The sequence below is a fragment of the Vigna angularis genome, chromosome 4, assembly GCF_016808095.1.
Source record: "Vigna angularis cultivar LongXiaoDou No.4 chromosome 4, ASM1680809v1, whole genome shotgun sequence".
Taxonomy (NCBI): domain Eukaryota; kingdom Viridiplantae; phylum Streptophyta; class Magnoliopsida; order Fabales; family Fabaceae; genus Vigna; species Vigna angularis.
This window is the reverse complement of record NC_068973.1, coordinates 4,170,188-4,183,396: the sequence shown is the minus strand read 5'-3', so window position 1 is coordinate 4,183,396 and position 13,209 is coordinate 4,170,188. Positions and strand designations below refer to the sequence as shown.

The 13,209-nt window shown below is 26.8% G+C and overlaps 1 protein-coding gene and 1 long non-coding RNA gene across 2 annotated transcripts; both read left to right on the top strand.

Moving 5' to 3' along the window:
• Nucleotides 1–4,964: 4,964 nt before the first annotated feature.
• Nucleotides 4,965–6,091, top strand: LOC128196090 (uncharacterized). Its single transcript, XR_008248200.1, has 3 exons — nucleotides 4,965–5,274; nucleotides 5,610–5,732; nucleotides 5,816–6,091. It is a non-coding gene; the product is annotated as an uncharacterized LOC128196090 (long non-coding RNA).
• Nucleotides 6,092–9,051: 2,960 nt separating this feature from the next.
• LOC108330735 (FCS-Like Zinc finger 14) lies at nucleotides 9,052–10,294 on the top strand. The gene is made up of 2 exons (XM_017565256.2): nucleotides 9,052–9,795; nucleotides 9,896–10,294. Exons 1-2 carry the CDS (start codon nucleotides 9,206–9,208, stop codon nucleotides 10,053–10,055), a joined length of 750 nt encoding a protein of 249 aa, XP_017420745.1. The 5' UTR covers nucleotides 9,052–9,205; the 3' UTR covers nucleotides 10,056–10,294.
• The last annotated feature ends 2,915 nt before the right edge of the window (nucleotides 10,295–13,209 follow it).

Sequence of the window (13,209 nt, the reverse complement as noted above, 5' to 3'; positions counted from 1 at the left end):
TTCTTAGGCTTATCTATTATCCTAAGAATATACATATATTATTCGTAATGTATTTTCAACTTTTCGCAATGTAACATGGAGAGGAGTTGTAAATTATCTTTTATTATATATATATATATATATATATATATATATATATATATATATTATTTTGTATATAGATTAAAAAAACTTAATTGTTTTATTTAATATATTTATTTTATTGATAAAAAAATAGATTTATTACCTATGTACTTTGGAAAATCCATACAAGTAAATAATAGATTAAAGTTGATAAAAAATCACACAAATAAAAAAAATCTAAAATTATGGAGGGTCTTACGTCTAATAAACAAGGGACAGGAAAAGTATGGAAGCCAAGTTGTCATTGATTTTTAAAAACGGATGTTATAGTAAGATTAACTTAACGCTAATTTATTATTAATTTTTATATTGAATTAATTTATTATTAAAATAAATCTTATGTAGCTATGTTGTGTATAATTATATACCTGATTTATATTATATTATTATGTATATACATATATTTCCATTTACATATATATATATATATATATATATATATATATATATAGTCATAATCTCAAGCTCATATTTACTATTTTGATTTGTCATGTTTATATGTAAACTAAAACATACTTAAATATTGTCTTTGCTTCTATAAATTGTTGAAATTTGAACACCATCATATATTACCTCATCTTAGTTAATTTGTTTGCACCTTAATTTTAGTGTAAAGAATTAATTCCATTAAACAAAGACTTTATACCTTAAATTTCTCAAAAGATATGAAATTTTGGCCTTCCTTTTGTTCTACACAAATGCATCTTTCGAAACAGACATAAATTTTCTGCAGTCAAGAATGAACAAACATCAAATTTATTACTCTACCGCCTTACATTCATATTTATCTATTGAGAATAAAAATTATAATAAGATAATTACAAAAACTTTCTATTTATTATTTTTGTAAATATATTTGTAAATTAATTAAGAATAGAAGATAAATAAAATTATTACCAGTAAAAGATCAACTAATATAACTTTGAACATTATAAATATAAACAAATAGTTTGTGTTATATCTCTATTATTTCTTAAAAGTACTAGCTACCATGAGTACAACCGACATCACCTTAAATTTATGTTGAAGGATGACTCAACAGTAGTGCTGTTACATGCACATATTCCTTGTATAAATATTCTTACACGTGTTCATAAATGTATTTTAAATTAAAATTATTTATTTACTTATTTATATTTCAATTTTTAATTAAAAATAAAAATATGAAAAGGTCGGTACTAAATTTATATGTGCATTGACACGTTGGTACTTGTGATACGGAAGAGGTAAAAGAAAGACAAAGAACAAGCCTATTTCCTTAATAGAGGAATTGCTTATTGCATATCCAAGTTAATAATTCCTTCTCTAACTAGTAGGTTACCATACCCTGTAACAGTCTCTAGGTATCTACACTTTATCTGTATGGATTATTATTTGCCGGAGAGAAAGAAAAACATAAACAATAATAACAATAATAATAGAATTTTTTTTTTCTTCAATTTAAATTTTTATTCTTCTCTTTCATTATTCTTCGGAAGGAAAAATAAAGTTTGCAATATATATATATATATATATATATATATATATATATATATATGAAGTGAGGATCTCCTTATAATTGTATTTTCTTAAGTTCATAGTTGGGTTGAACTTATATGTTTAAACACCAATGTCTTGCTTTATAATTTGGAGTAAACATATCATATTACTTTAATACTTTTTATATTAGTCAAAGTCATTGTTTTTTATTAGTGATGTTCTTTTCTATTGTTCTTGTGATTACTATAATATTATCTTTATAAAATCTATTAATTACACTAATGGACCTAACAAGACCAATGTGTTGTTTACTATGTCCATAGTTTTATTTCACATTACCATACATTAAATCATTGATAACTAAAATTTTATGCATGACTGAATCATATGATATATTAATATTATTAGCAACATTGTACCTCTAACTCAACAGTGACACTAAGCAGTGATAATATTTTTTCCTTGCTTCAACCTAATCTTAGATTCAAATTCATCATTATGGATACCATATGTAGACTAATGGGAGCCTAAAACCATAAACCACATAGAAACTATGTTATTCAAATTGTGTTAAAATTATGGTTAACAAAGATCAATTGATTAACATATTTGATTGTGTTCTCCATTAATTTGATCAATGCCATTAATTCTAAGAGACATTATGTGACAAAATAGTATCCCTTTTATCAAGATTAAGTATAGCATTGAAAGAAAAAGTTGTTATATCAAATTTTGAACGGAGAAGCAAAGAAAAGATAAAATTGAAAGTGTATATAGCATAATTAGCTTGCCATGTACCAAAGATAATGATAATAGAGACAACAATTTTTTTTTATCAATAAGCCTATTTGTGAGAAATTTCCTTTGTCAAAAAGGAGAGTATCATTCTTCTTTGTAGCCGTCCAAGATCATTCTGAGGTTAAAATATTGCATGCAAAACTATATAACGTTGAAAAGTTAGAATTTAATGAGAGTTTCAACATAAAAAAAATATTAGAGTTTCTATGTCGAAAAATATGAGAAGTTATTTTTTTATTTTTAATAATCATTTTTAATATTAATTTTTTTATTTATGTTATTGTTGAACATACTTGAAAACTTATTTCACACTACTGTGAGTTCTCCACATCCACTTCAAAGTCATTGGATTCATCTGCTTTGTTTGTAACCTTGCTATGAGAAGGATTGAACATTCATCCACTCATGACAAAATACATGCAAAAATTTAGAAAATTATTTATTATATAAGAAACAAAACAAGTTAACATTCACCTAACATTATAAAAAAATCATAAAAAAAATAGAAAGTTTGATACATTGGTGTGTTATACTCTTCAATTTGACACTCAGGAAGAAGACTAACACACCAAGCAAAAACATTATATTTGTTTTTGGTGTTGAAAGCACCTTGATGAACCATTTGCGACATACACAATGATTTATAAGATAAAATTTTGTATCATAATAGATGCTTAACAAAACATTATAGTTAGGGAATTTGTGCAGTATTTTTGTATTTGTTGGAAGTCCCACATCGACTAGAGATAAGGCCAAATTATAATATATAAATAAGGTGCAAACCTCACCTTACAAGCCGGTTTTGTGGGGATGAGTTAGGCATAAACTCACTTTCTAATATGGTATCAGAACCAGGTCAGAGCCTATCCTAGCGAGTTCTAAGTGGGCATTCTATTCTTCTATTCCACCCGCTATCGGGCCGTTATCGGACCACCCAATTTCTACTATCACGCACGAGATGTCTATACCTCGGCATGAAGGGGGTGTGTTGGAAGTCCCACATCGACTAGAGATAAGGCCAAATTATAATATATAAATGAGGTGAACCATTATGGTTGGACCATGGTTTTATTTTTTGCAAATTATAGAAAAAAAAATAAACATTTACTTATGGAACTTTGATTTCTGATGAAAAAAAGAAAACAATAGTGATAACTCTAGATAAAAATAAATGCAATTACCAGGAGTATCAAAATCATATGTCAAAGTAATGAATATAGACCTTCAACTATTTTACCAAAATTAGTCCCTATAGAAGAAAGAAATTATATGCAAATGAAAAATGTTATTATAATGTTATATTGATACTTATAACCATTGCAATTTTATTTTTCAACTTATTACTGTATATATACGCGACATCATATGCAATGTTTTTATTCTTTTCATTTTAGTGTTTAAATTATGTGTTGAAGTTCTCCTTTTATTTTGTCGTTTAAATTACCAATCAAATTATATTTCAAGGGTTATATTTTGAGAGTAGTTACTTTTTCAATCTAGATAAAATTATTTTCGCAATAATTCACACGATAGTGATATGTATACAATATATTAGTAAATAAATTAATGTACTTGAATTAAGAAAAACAAAACACAATTTCAATATTATAATTTATTTAGATGAAAATATAAAAGTGACTTAACTAAATTTTAAGTTTTTTTTTTTATATAAATTTAGATGTTTTTAAATAATTTCTTATATAAAAGAATCATTTTATTGAGTGTGCAAACATGAACAGTAAAAAAGAGGTTTTGAAACTTTAATAATTTTTATGAAATGTCATTATTTTGTAATTAAGTGATCACATTACTTTAATTGGTGATAAATAATTAATAAAAAAATATAAAAAAATTGGTTGAAAATAATAATAATATTATCTCAATTAACTATAAAATTAAATAATAAAAATTCAATTAAAACTATAAAAATTTTAATACTCTATAGAATAATTTAAATAAAAGTTCAATTAATACTCAAATTTCTTAAAACTTACAACTTAATAAACTATTAAAATATATAATATTTTTATTCTATACACAAAATAGCATAATTAAAATTGAAACTTTAAACCCATGCTGATATTTTATTATTTAAGAGTGTCATATGATAAGAAAAGTAACTACATCTTAGAAAAGGTTGTTTCTATTCTGTTATTAGAATGTAAGTTAAATATATTTAATGAATAAAAAGGATAAGAGAACAAAAATGCAACTTGGCTACAGCTGTTTTTCATGTGTCTTTTTCTTTAAATAAAAGAGAGAGAAATTCATTATTCGCGATATAATTGCAGTTTGGTTTAGTAGTGACAAATAATTGTGGAGTGGGACTCGACTACGTCACTTTTACACTAAACCAAAGGCTATACTATCTTCAATTGAGTGGGCTCTGTGATGCAATTTAATAAATATTACTATCTCTTCAAATTATTTAAATTATTATATCATACCTTTAAAATAATCTTAATATTCAAATTTAGGACTATTTTTATTTGGGTTAAATATGTTTTTACTTCCTAAACTATTGGCCGTTTTTGGTTTTTGTCCCTCTTTCAAAATAAGGTACAATTTGATCTTTATTCTTTTCGAAACTTTGGTTTTAGTCCTCTAAAACTAACACCTTTAAAAATTACCTGACGTGGCTAACGGTAGACTGACACACGATTTTTTTTTTCAGTGTTTCTCACCTTTTCTCCCCTTTTCTCTCTTCCTTCCATCTTTCACCCAACTTCATCTTTCACAACCAGCTTTCTTTCCTTCATAACTCTTCCCTCTCGCAACCTCCACGCATATCCCAGCTGAATGTATCCTTGTTCTTGCTGCGACCAATAGGCCGTTTGACCTGGATGAAGCAATAATTAGGAGATTTGAAAGGAGGTATGTCTACTTTGAAATTCAGTAGACATATATATATATATATATATATATATATATATATATATATATATATATATATATATATATATATATATATATATATATATATATATATATATATATATATATATATATATATATATATGTTTGTGACAATTTGAATACTTTGAAATTCAGTAATACTTTATCATTTGTAATTACTGTAACACCCATCTTTTTGTTTGGCTATAGTAAATCAAAGCGATATTGATTTAAGGGTTTGATTTCTCGGTAGCTTGTTTTCCTTTTGTGCAACGTGAACTGCGGCTTACACTGTAGTGTTTGAAAATTTTCAGCCCAGAACGACAGCAACAGCACGCAGAGCAGAACAACGCTGCTATGGATCTGATAAATAGTGTTGTAGGTGTTGATGATGAAGGTCGGTCCCGACAGAGGATTCTAACATTTGCTGCCAGGAGGTAACATGGCCGCTTCTATTTGCTACTGGGAATTACCCACGCTGCCTAACACATTTTTCACTCCCACTAATTGTTAAATGTAGAACTTGTGTACAACTGCTGCTTACAGACCTCTTAGAGAGTTAATTCAACAAGAGAGGGAAGATGGAAGGAAGAGAGAGAAGGGGAGAAAAGGTGAGAAACACTTGAAAAAAAAACCGTGTGTCAGTCTATCGTTAGCCACGTCAGGTAATTTTTAACGGTGTTAGTTTTAGAGGACTAAAACCAAAGTTTCAAAAAGAATGAGGACCAAATTGTACCTTATTTTGAAAAAGGGACGAAAACCAGAAACGGCCAATAATTTAGGGACTAAAAACATATTTAACCCTTTTTATTTTGAATGTTTAATATTTTTATTTAAATTAAGCATGAAATAAATTATAAGACTTTGATTAAAAGTCTATGACAAAGAAAATTATCTATTTATGAATTGTTTCTATTTCTGCAATATTTTATTTATTTAAATTTTAACCTTTTTTTCATTATATCAATCAATATGATTCTGAGTCATACATACTAACTCTTTAATTTAAAAAATAACAAAAGGAAACACAATTGGATCCTGAAATATACTACTCATTTGCCAAATCATCAAGTAACTACAATAATGACAACCACTTTAATTACTTTTAACAAAGGATTACAAGGATACTTTATAAATTGACAACCAAATCCAAAGAAAAAACTAAAAATACCGAAAAACTTCTTTCAACCATTCCCATAATCGTATAACAATAGAATAATGAAAGAACAAATGAGAGAAAGATTCAACATTATTACCATACAAAGAACACATAGAGCATAAAATCATTTTTTTAAACCTCCAAGTCAATAGATTACCAACCATACAACAACTTCCAAAGAACCAAAGTTTTAGTTGGTGGCACCTCATCCAACCAAATCAAGTTCCCCCACTCTACACATTCCATACCAAAAGAGAAAAACTATTTTGCAATATTTTTTAGAAAGCACACCGATATCATTCATAATCCAATTAGGCACATCCTTATCTTCATTAACCATTAAAGAAAAAAAATCACAAAAATTAGCAAAAAAAGAAGGAAAGATCTAGTGAGTACCTATCCAAGTTGAACGAACAACAAAGTATAATCTTATTCTCTCAAAATAAGGAATTTTAACCAATTTAGATATGTAGATGTCAGAATACCAAGAATCATTCCAAAGATTAATATTAATACAATTACCCTTACTTAATGTTCAAAAAGTATTTTCAAAAACAACATCATATGTATCCTTAATATCATGTCAAATTGATGACGATTTAAAAAACATGTATTTCTAATACTTATACTTAAGAAATCAAATAACATGAATTTAGTCGAAGTCATTTTGCCATAAGCAAATTCTCAAATTAAATGTTGCAGATATGCTTTATTCTCCAAGGCCATTTATAAACCTAAAAGTTATAAGACTAATAAGCTAATAATTACCAAATTTATTGGTTGAATTTTTCATACTAAGCAATTTTCCTTTTCAAGAAACATGTTTGTTACAATCTTATCAACCAAAGGTTGAAAAAATCGTGTCTTGGGAGCCCTCACATAAATCGGCACACCCAAATACGTAAAATGAATAAAACCTTAAAAGAGAGAACCCTCCTAATATATCTAACAAAAAAAAGCATAAACATGAGTAGCATAAAAGTGATTTTTAGTGGAACTTATCCGTTAACTAGAGAAAGTGACATATTCACGCAAGAAAAATTTTAAATTTTGCAAATATCCATGCAAGAAAGATTTCAAATTTTGCAACAGAGAGTATGAAAAGAAAATTGTATATCTTATAACGAACATAAGAAGCAACTAATGAAACTATCAATAGCCCAAAAATTAAAAAATAAACAAATTGTAAGATATGAAAAATCCATATGAGATAAATATAGCAAAACATTTACTAAATATCTTAATTTCTCTCCATTTAAATCTAATCTTAATTAAACTATATATTATCGAAGTTACTAGAATCTGAGACAGTTGTATGAATCTAAGTAATTAATTCTATGAAAGTTTAAGACTACATCAACTACAGACAAGTAGAACCCATTCCAATTCTGGATTTAATCTATGCTCTGCATATGTACTTAAAAACCGTGGACACGTCCCACTGAATCCAACGGTTAAGATTCCTCTTCGGGAGAACAAAACAAAGCCTAAATAAAAACTCAAAACAAAGCGTGTTTTTTTTTTAAATCAAATAATGTATCTTTTTTAATCAACTACATAGTTCAATTTATGTCCTTAATTATTATTATTAGTATTCAACTGGTTTTCTTAGTATAATAGACTCTTAATGCAAATATATAGATGGATTTGTAGTCAATGATATTGGTAACCTTACATGATTGAAATATAATTTTCTTTTATTTATAAAAGATACACATGTTTTTCTTCTAGGGCCTTTTTTTGTGTAATTTTTTATTTAGGGGAAATTTTAAATAAAATTTATCCATAATTCCTCTTAATTTAGTGCAAAATTATTAGAGTGAATTATCTATCGTTTTTTTTTATTAATTATCTATCTACATAAATTATTTGGATTAAACTAATCACACTAAATAACTTACATGAAAAATAAAAATAAAAATAAAAATAGTTATAATTTAATTATTCTTAACTTTCTTTATTATAGACTACTTTAATTACTATCTTGTTAAAATTAAATAATGTATTTAAAATAGGTCAAAACAACATTCTCTCAAGGTGTTAATGTTTCCAATGTAAAAAAAAAACACTATTAAAATGCTTTGCTATATTTATCTGACTTAGAAACTATCCCATTCCAAAATCACATACATGCATCCAATTTTTTTTTTGTTTTTTGTTTTTTTGTTTTTACCAAAGTACTTACTAAAGGAATTGGTGAAATCGTAAACCAAAGATCAACCTTGGTGTGCAAAATTAACAATTAAACTACTCCATTGCCCTGCCGTATTATTTGTGTAATCAAACCACCTAATTACGCACTCACCAAGCTAAATTAAACTAATACTACTATAATTCTTTATGTTACGTCTTAATCATTGAAAATGACATTTTTGGGAAGCTGACCCACATACAAGTGACCCTTAAATAATATTGATGTTTAAAAAATCACAACACAAGCATCTCTTTAAAGGTTCAATGGTATTAGTAAAAAAAAACCCTAATTTAATAACTCCATAAATTAATTAAAAATCACTTGTTGGACATATCTCTAGCAATCATCACCCACATACTTCCAAACAAAACCACGGGCTTAATCCAACCACTCCATCAATTATGTTACAACATCTATGATGTTTTCCATGTTGCCCTTATAAAAGACATCCTCATCCCACACTTCACAATACTAATATTTGCAACAGCACAAAACACCCACCTCCTCCATCCTCATTATTCTCCACAATTATTATCTAGCCACCACAAATTACAGTCATGTTGGGCAAAAGGCCACAACCATTGATCGGAAAAATCTCCGAACTTTTGGTGTCCGGTGGCCGCACTGCCGCTCTTTTCGACGCCATCGGAAGCCCGAGAAGCCCATTTGAACATATGAACTTAAAGATGCAACAATCACCGAAGGGTCTAAAAAGTTACGACCTTGGTGGTGTTGGTCTGGGAATTGTGGTGGCTCTAGATAAATCCGAGGAACCAGGGCACGAAATTCTGCCCAAACACGCCGTTTGCACATCAAGTTTGAACAAATCGGTTAAACAAAGCGCGTTTCAAAAGGGTGTGACCGAAATTCCCGTCGGAAGCTCCGAGGACTACACATATGTCACATACCATATTTCCAACAAGACGATCACTAAGGTTTATTACGATGGCGGTGAAGGTGGAATCCTAACACACGGCTACTATAACATTAACAACAACACCAACAACGTTGGTGGTGTTAGAAGATTCCCACAAACGCATAATTTAATTCAAGATGATGACGAACCGTCATATGCAACATCAGATTTTCTCAGCACATGTCACTTGTGCAGAAAGAATCTCCATGGCCAAGACATATACATGTACAGGTACTGGGAAATTCAAGGTTCTTGCTCAAAATTTGGTCATGTTATTTATATTCAATCATTACATTAGGACTAACGTTTTGGTTTGGTTTGGTGTGTGCAGAGGTGAGAAGGCATTTTGCAGCACCGAGTGCCGTTCAAGGCAAATATCCATGGATGAACGCAAGGAGAGGTGCAGATCAGAAGCTTCAAGATCTGTGGAATTGTCAAGTTCATCACACACAAGAGAACAAATGTTTTCAACTGGGATTGTGGCCCTTTAATCTTGAGTATCTGTCTCTGGTGTTAGAAGGTGGTAGTCAGAAAGCTAGAGACTGATGATTTGAATTCACATGATATAAGACTATATATACTACTGCTATATGTGAATGAAACCATAGGAAAAGTTTTGATCTGGAAAATGGTAGGATTTTGATGTAGTGAATACGAATAAGAGCTTTCTTTTCTTGTTTTTTGTTGTATCTTACTGAGAATCATAAATTTGGGATCTCAATTGCACAGATATAACTTGTTCTGTTCTTGAACCTGAAGTAGTTGATTCAGGTTTTATTACTGGTGTGGAGTTTCGTGTCACTGCATATTTTTGGTGTTCCTTTCTGCTATGCTCTCTGTCTTGTTTTGTGCAAAGTCTTTTAAGAGACATAATAATTTTTTGATCACTTTGTTCAATCAGCTTTAGGGAGTGGCTGTTCATAATTAAGTCGGTGGACTCCACTTGTTTAATTCGGTTTTGAAAGTGCTGCTTTCAACACAGTGCAGAAATGATTGAGTCATTGTAGTGTTAATCTGATGAGAGTTTCTTTTTCTTTTTTCTCCTACCCCTCTTTTCCTCTTCAGAATTTAATATAACTAAAATAGTTAATACAAGTTTTTTACTTGTGTGAAATTTTTTCTATCTATCTATTATGAGCATAAATAATTAATGGCTTTTGTAAAATAATAAAGTTTAAATTTAATATTTTATTTAAAAAATTTAAAGTTAACAATATTATTGTAACTCTTTTTTACAACACTAATAGTAAATATATAAATTAAAAATTAAAACTAAGTATTTTTTATTAATAATTCAGATTTCATTTGACAAATAATTTATATATTTCTTTTACCAGAATTATAAATCTTCTTATGAGGGTAAGAACTTCTTCTGTTGTTTATTTTCTATTGTCCATTTTTTTAGTAAAATTTGTCTATTTTACCGTTATTTTCTAAATTCTTGTATAGTGTAATGTTTTTCAATTGTATTCTTAGTTTTATTGATATAAAGAATAAAATTAGTTATAATAACAAAAATAATCTATATTATATTAAATATATTTTAAAATAAAAATTAAAAAAAGGAATAACTTAAAATCCTATTAAAAACAGTTAAATGATTTTTTTAATAAAAATGTTTAACTATTGTAAATTTAAAAGTATGGTATATTGATTATGTTTTGTTTTTCATTGAGAAATATTATCTGTATTAGGCATCTATAACTTCATTACAAGAAAGTATTGAATGCAAATCCAACTAATTGAGTATTAAATTGTAATTATATGTTGAATTTAACAGCATAATATATTAATCATTTTATTTTCAGCACATAAATCCATGAGATCGTGCTTTTCTTAACGGTAAGGAATCTAAATTCTTTTCATTAATACTTTTTTTTCATTTTACGAGGGTGTGATATTACTATATTTTAAATATCGTATTTGATTCTCCTCGATCAATCACATCATTTCAAAATTCAGAATTTTCATGTGCAATATTTTTGTTTTCTTCGTAACATATTGGAGTCTTTTATCATAAACTGTAAAGGACAATTTAGGGGATAAAACATACTTTTCAAAAAGCTATTCAGAAAATTTAGTAAAATTTATTAAAATATTTAATCAGCACGACTGAATTTTCTACTTCTCATATTTTAGTATGAAACAAGTAATTATTTTTAATAATGCAGGAATTTTGAAATTTTTTTTGAGATTAATAAGAAGGATATGAAATAGGATGGGATGGAATCATATAGTAATGTGCAAGAAAAAACTATTTGTTAGAATTAATAAAAATATACAAAATAAAATTGACTTAATTAAATTTGAATATTTTTTAAATTTATGTATTTTTAATTGAGTTTTTCTTCAATTTTTCTTCTCTATGGAATTTTCAAAATAATTTTATATTTTTCAATTAAAATTTTACTATTTAATTAGCTGATGAGTCTATCATTTTTTGTTTTATTTATCTTTCTTTCTTGTTTTTATATGTTGAAAGTTGCTATTTATTGTATTTAATGTAAAACAATATTGTAATTAATGTATAATGTATTGTTTTATAATGTATAACATTCATATCATTTTATTAATGAAAAAAATAAATGATATATATTTAATTAAAAATATAATTATCCAATAGACAACTTTTTTTATAGAAATTCAATTGAAAATACTTATGAAAAAAATTAAAACTTAATTAAGCTAATAAAATTTAAAATAAAATAATATAATATAATACTTATCTAAGCATGTATATCAATGTTGATTTTAACTTCATTCAACTAAACATAATAAAAGCTCATAAATTATCTACTTATAAGCTCAGAAGTAATATATTTATTTATTATATTAGAATATTCGATAAAATTATTCGTTATAAATATGTAAAGGAATATAATTATTTAATTTTTATTGCACAAATTTAATTATACTTTATAGAAAAAATATATTATCATACAGTTATGTTTTTATATTTTATAAAAATAACTAAACTTTTTATATTTTTATTTATTTTCTTTAACGAGGTATATGTTTTATTAATTAAATACATTCTTCCTTTAAACGAACTAATATTGATATAATGAATATTAATCAAATTTAGTTTTTACTTAATTTTACAATTTAATCTTCTATTTCTCAGTTTAAATTATTATTATTATTTTACAAAATTTATTATGTCAAATTTTCACCTAACATTTGGAATCTCATTTACTCACCATGGAGACACATGTATGGAGTTCAAACACTGTCCAAACTTGCCTACAATAAGAGAATATGTTCTCACAGAAACACCATCTATCAATATTTGTGACCTAATAATAATAATCATAATATGAACTTTTGCTATTTATACATACATGATTATATGATTAAAAATATATATTTTCCTCGTATCAAACACATACCTGTATAAGGTTAAAAGCAACGGTTCCAACACGCTCCTATGATGAGAATTTTACTTTTATTATATCGCGTTTCAAAATGGAGGAAAAAAAGACCATTCCATTCAGTGGGCTGAACTATACCAGTAAAGTAAGAGAAAACACATTAGTCAAATTTTTTAATATTTTAACTCTTTAATCAATATCTTAACAATTATTACTTATTCCATTAAAATTAATGTATTTAGGAATCTCTTTCATGAGTTTAAAAAATGTTTTT

Excerpts from the sequence above, each read along its gene's own strand:
- LOC108330735 (XM_017565256.2), top strand. The coding sequence starts at position 9,206 with ATGTTGGGCAAAAGGCCACAACCATTGATCGGAAAAATCTCCGAACTT. Across the intron at positions 9,796-9,895 it reads CAAGACATATACATGTACAG|AGGTGAGAAGGCATTTTGCA; the intron begins GTACTGGGAAAT and ends TGGTGTGTGCAG.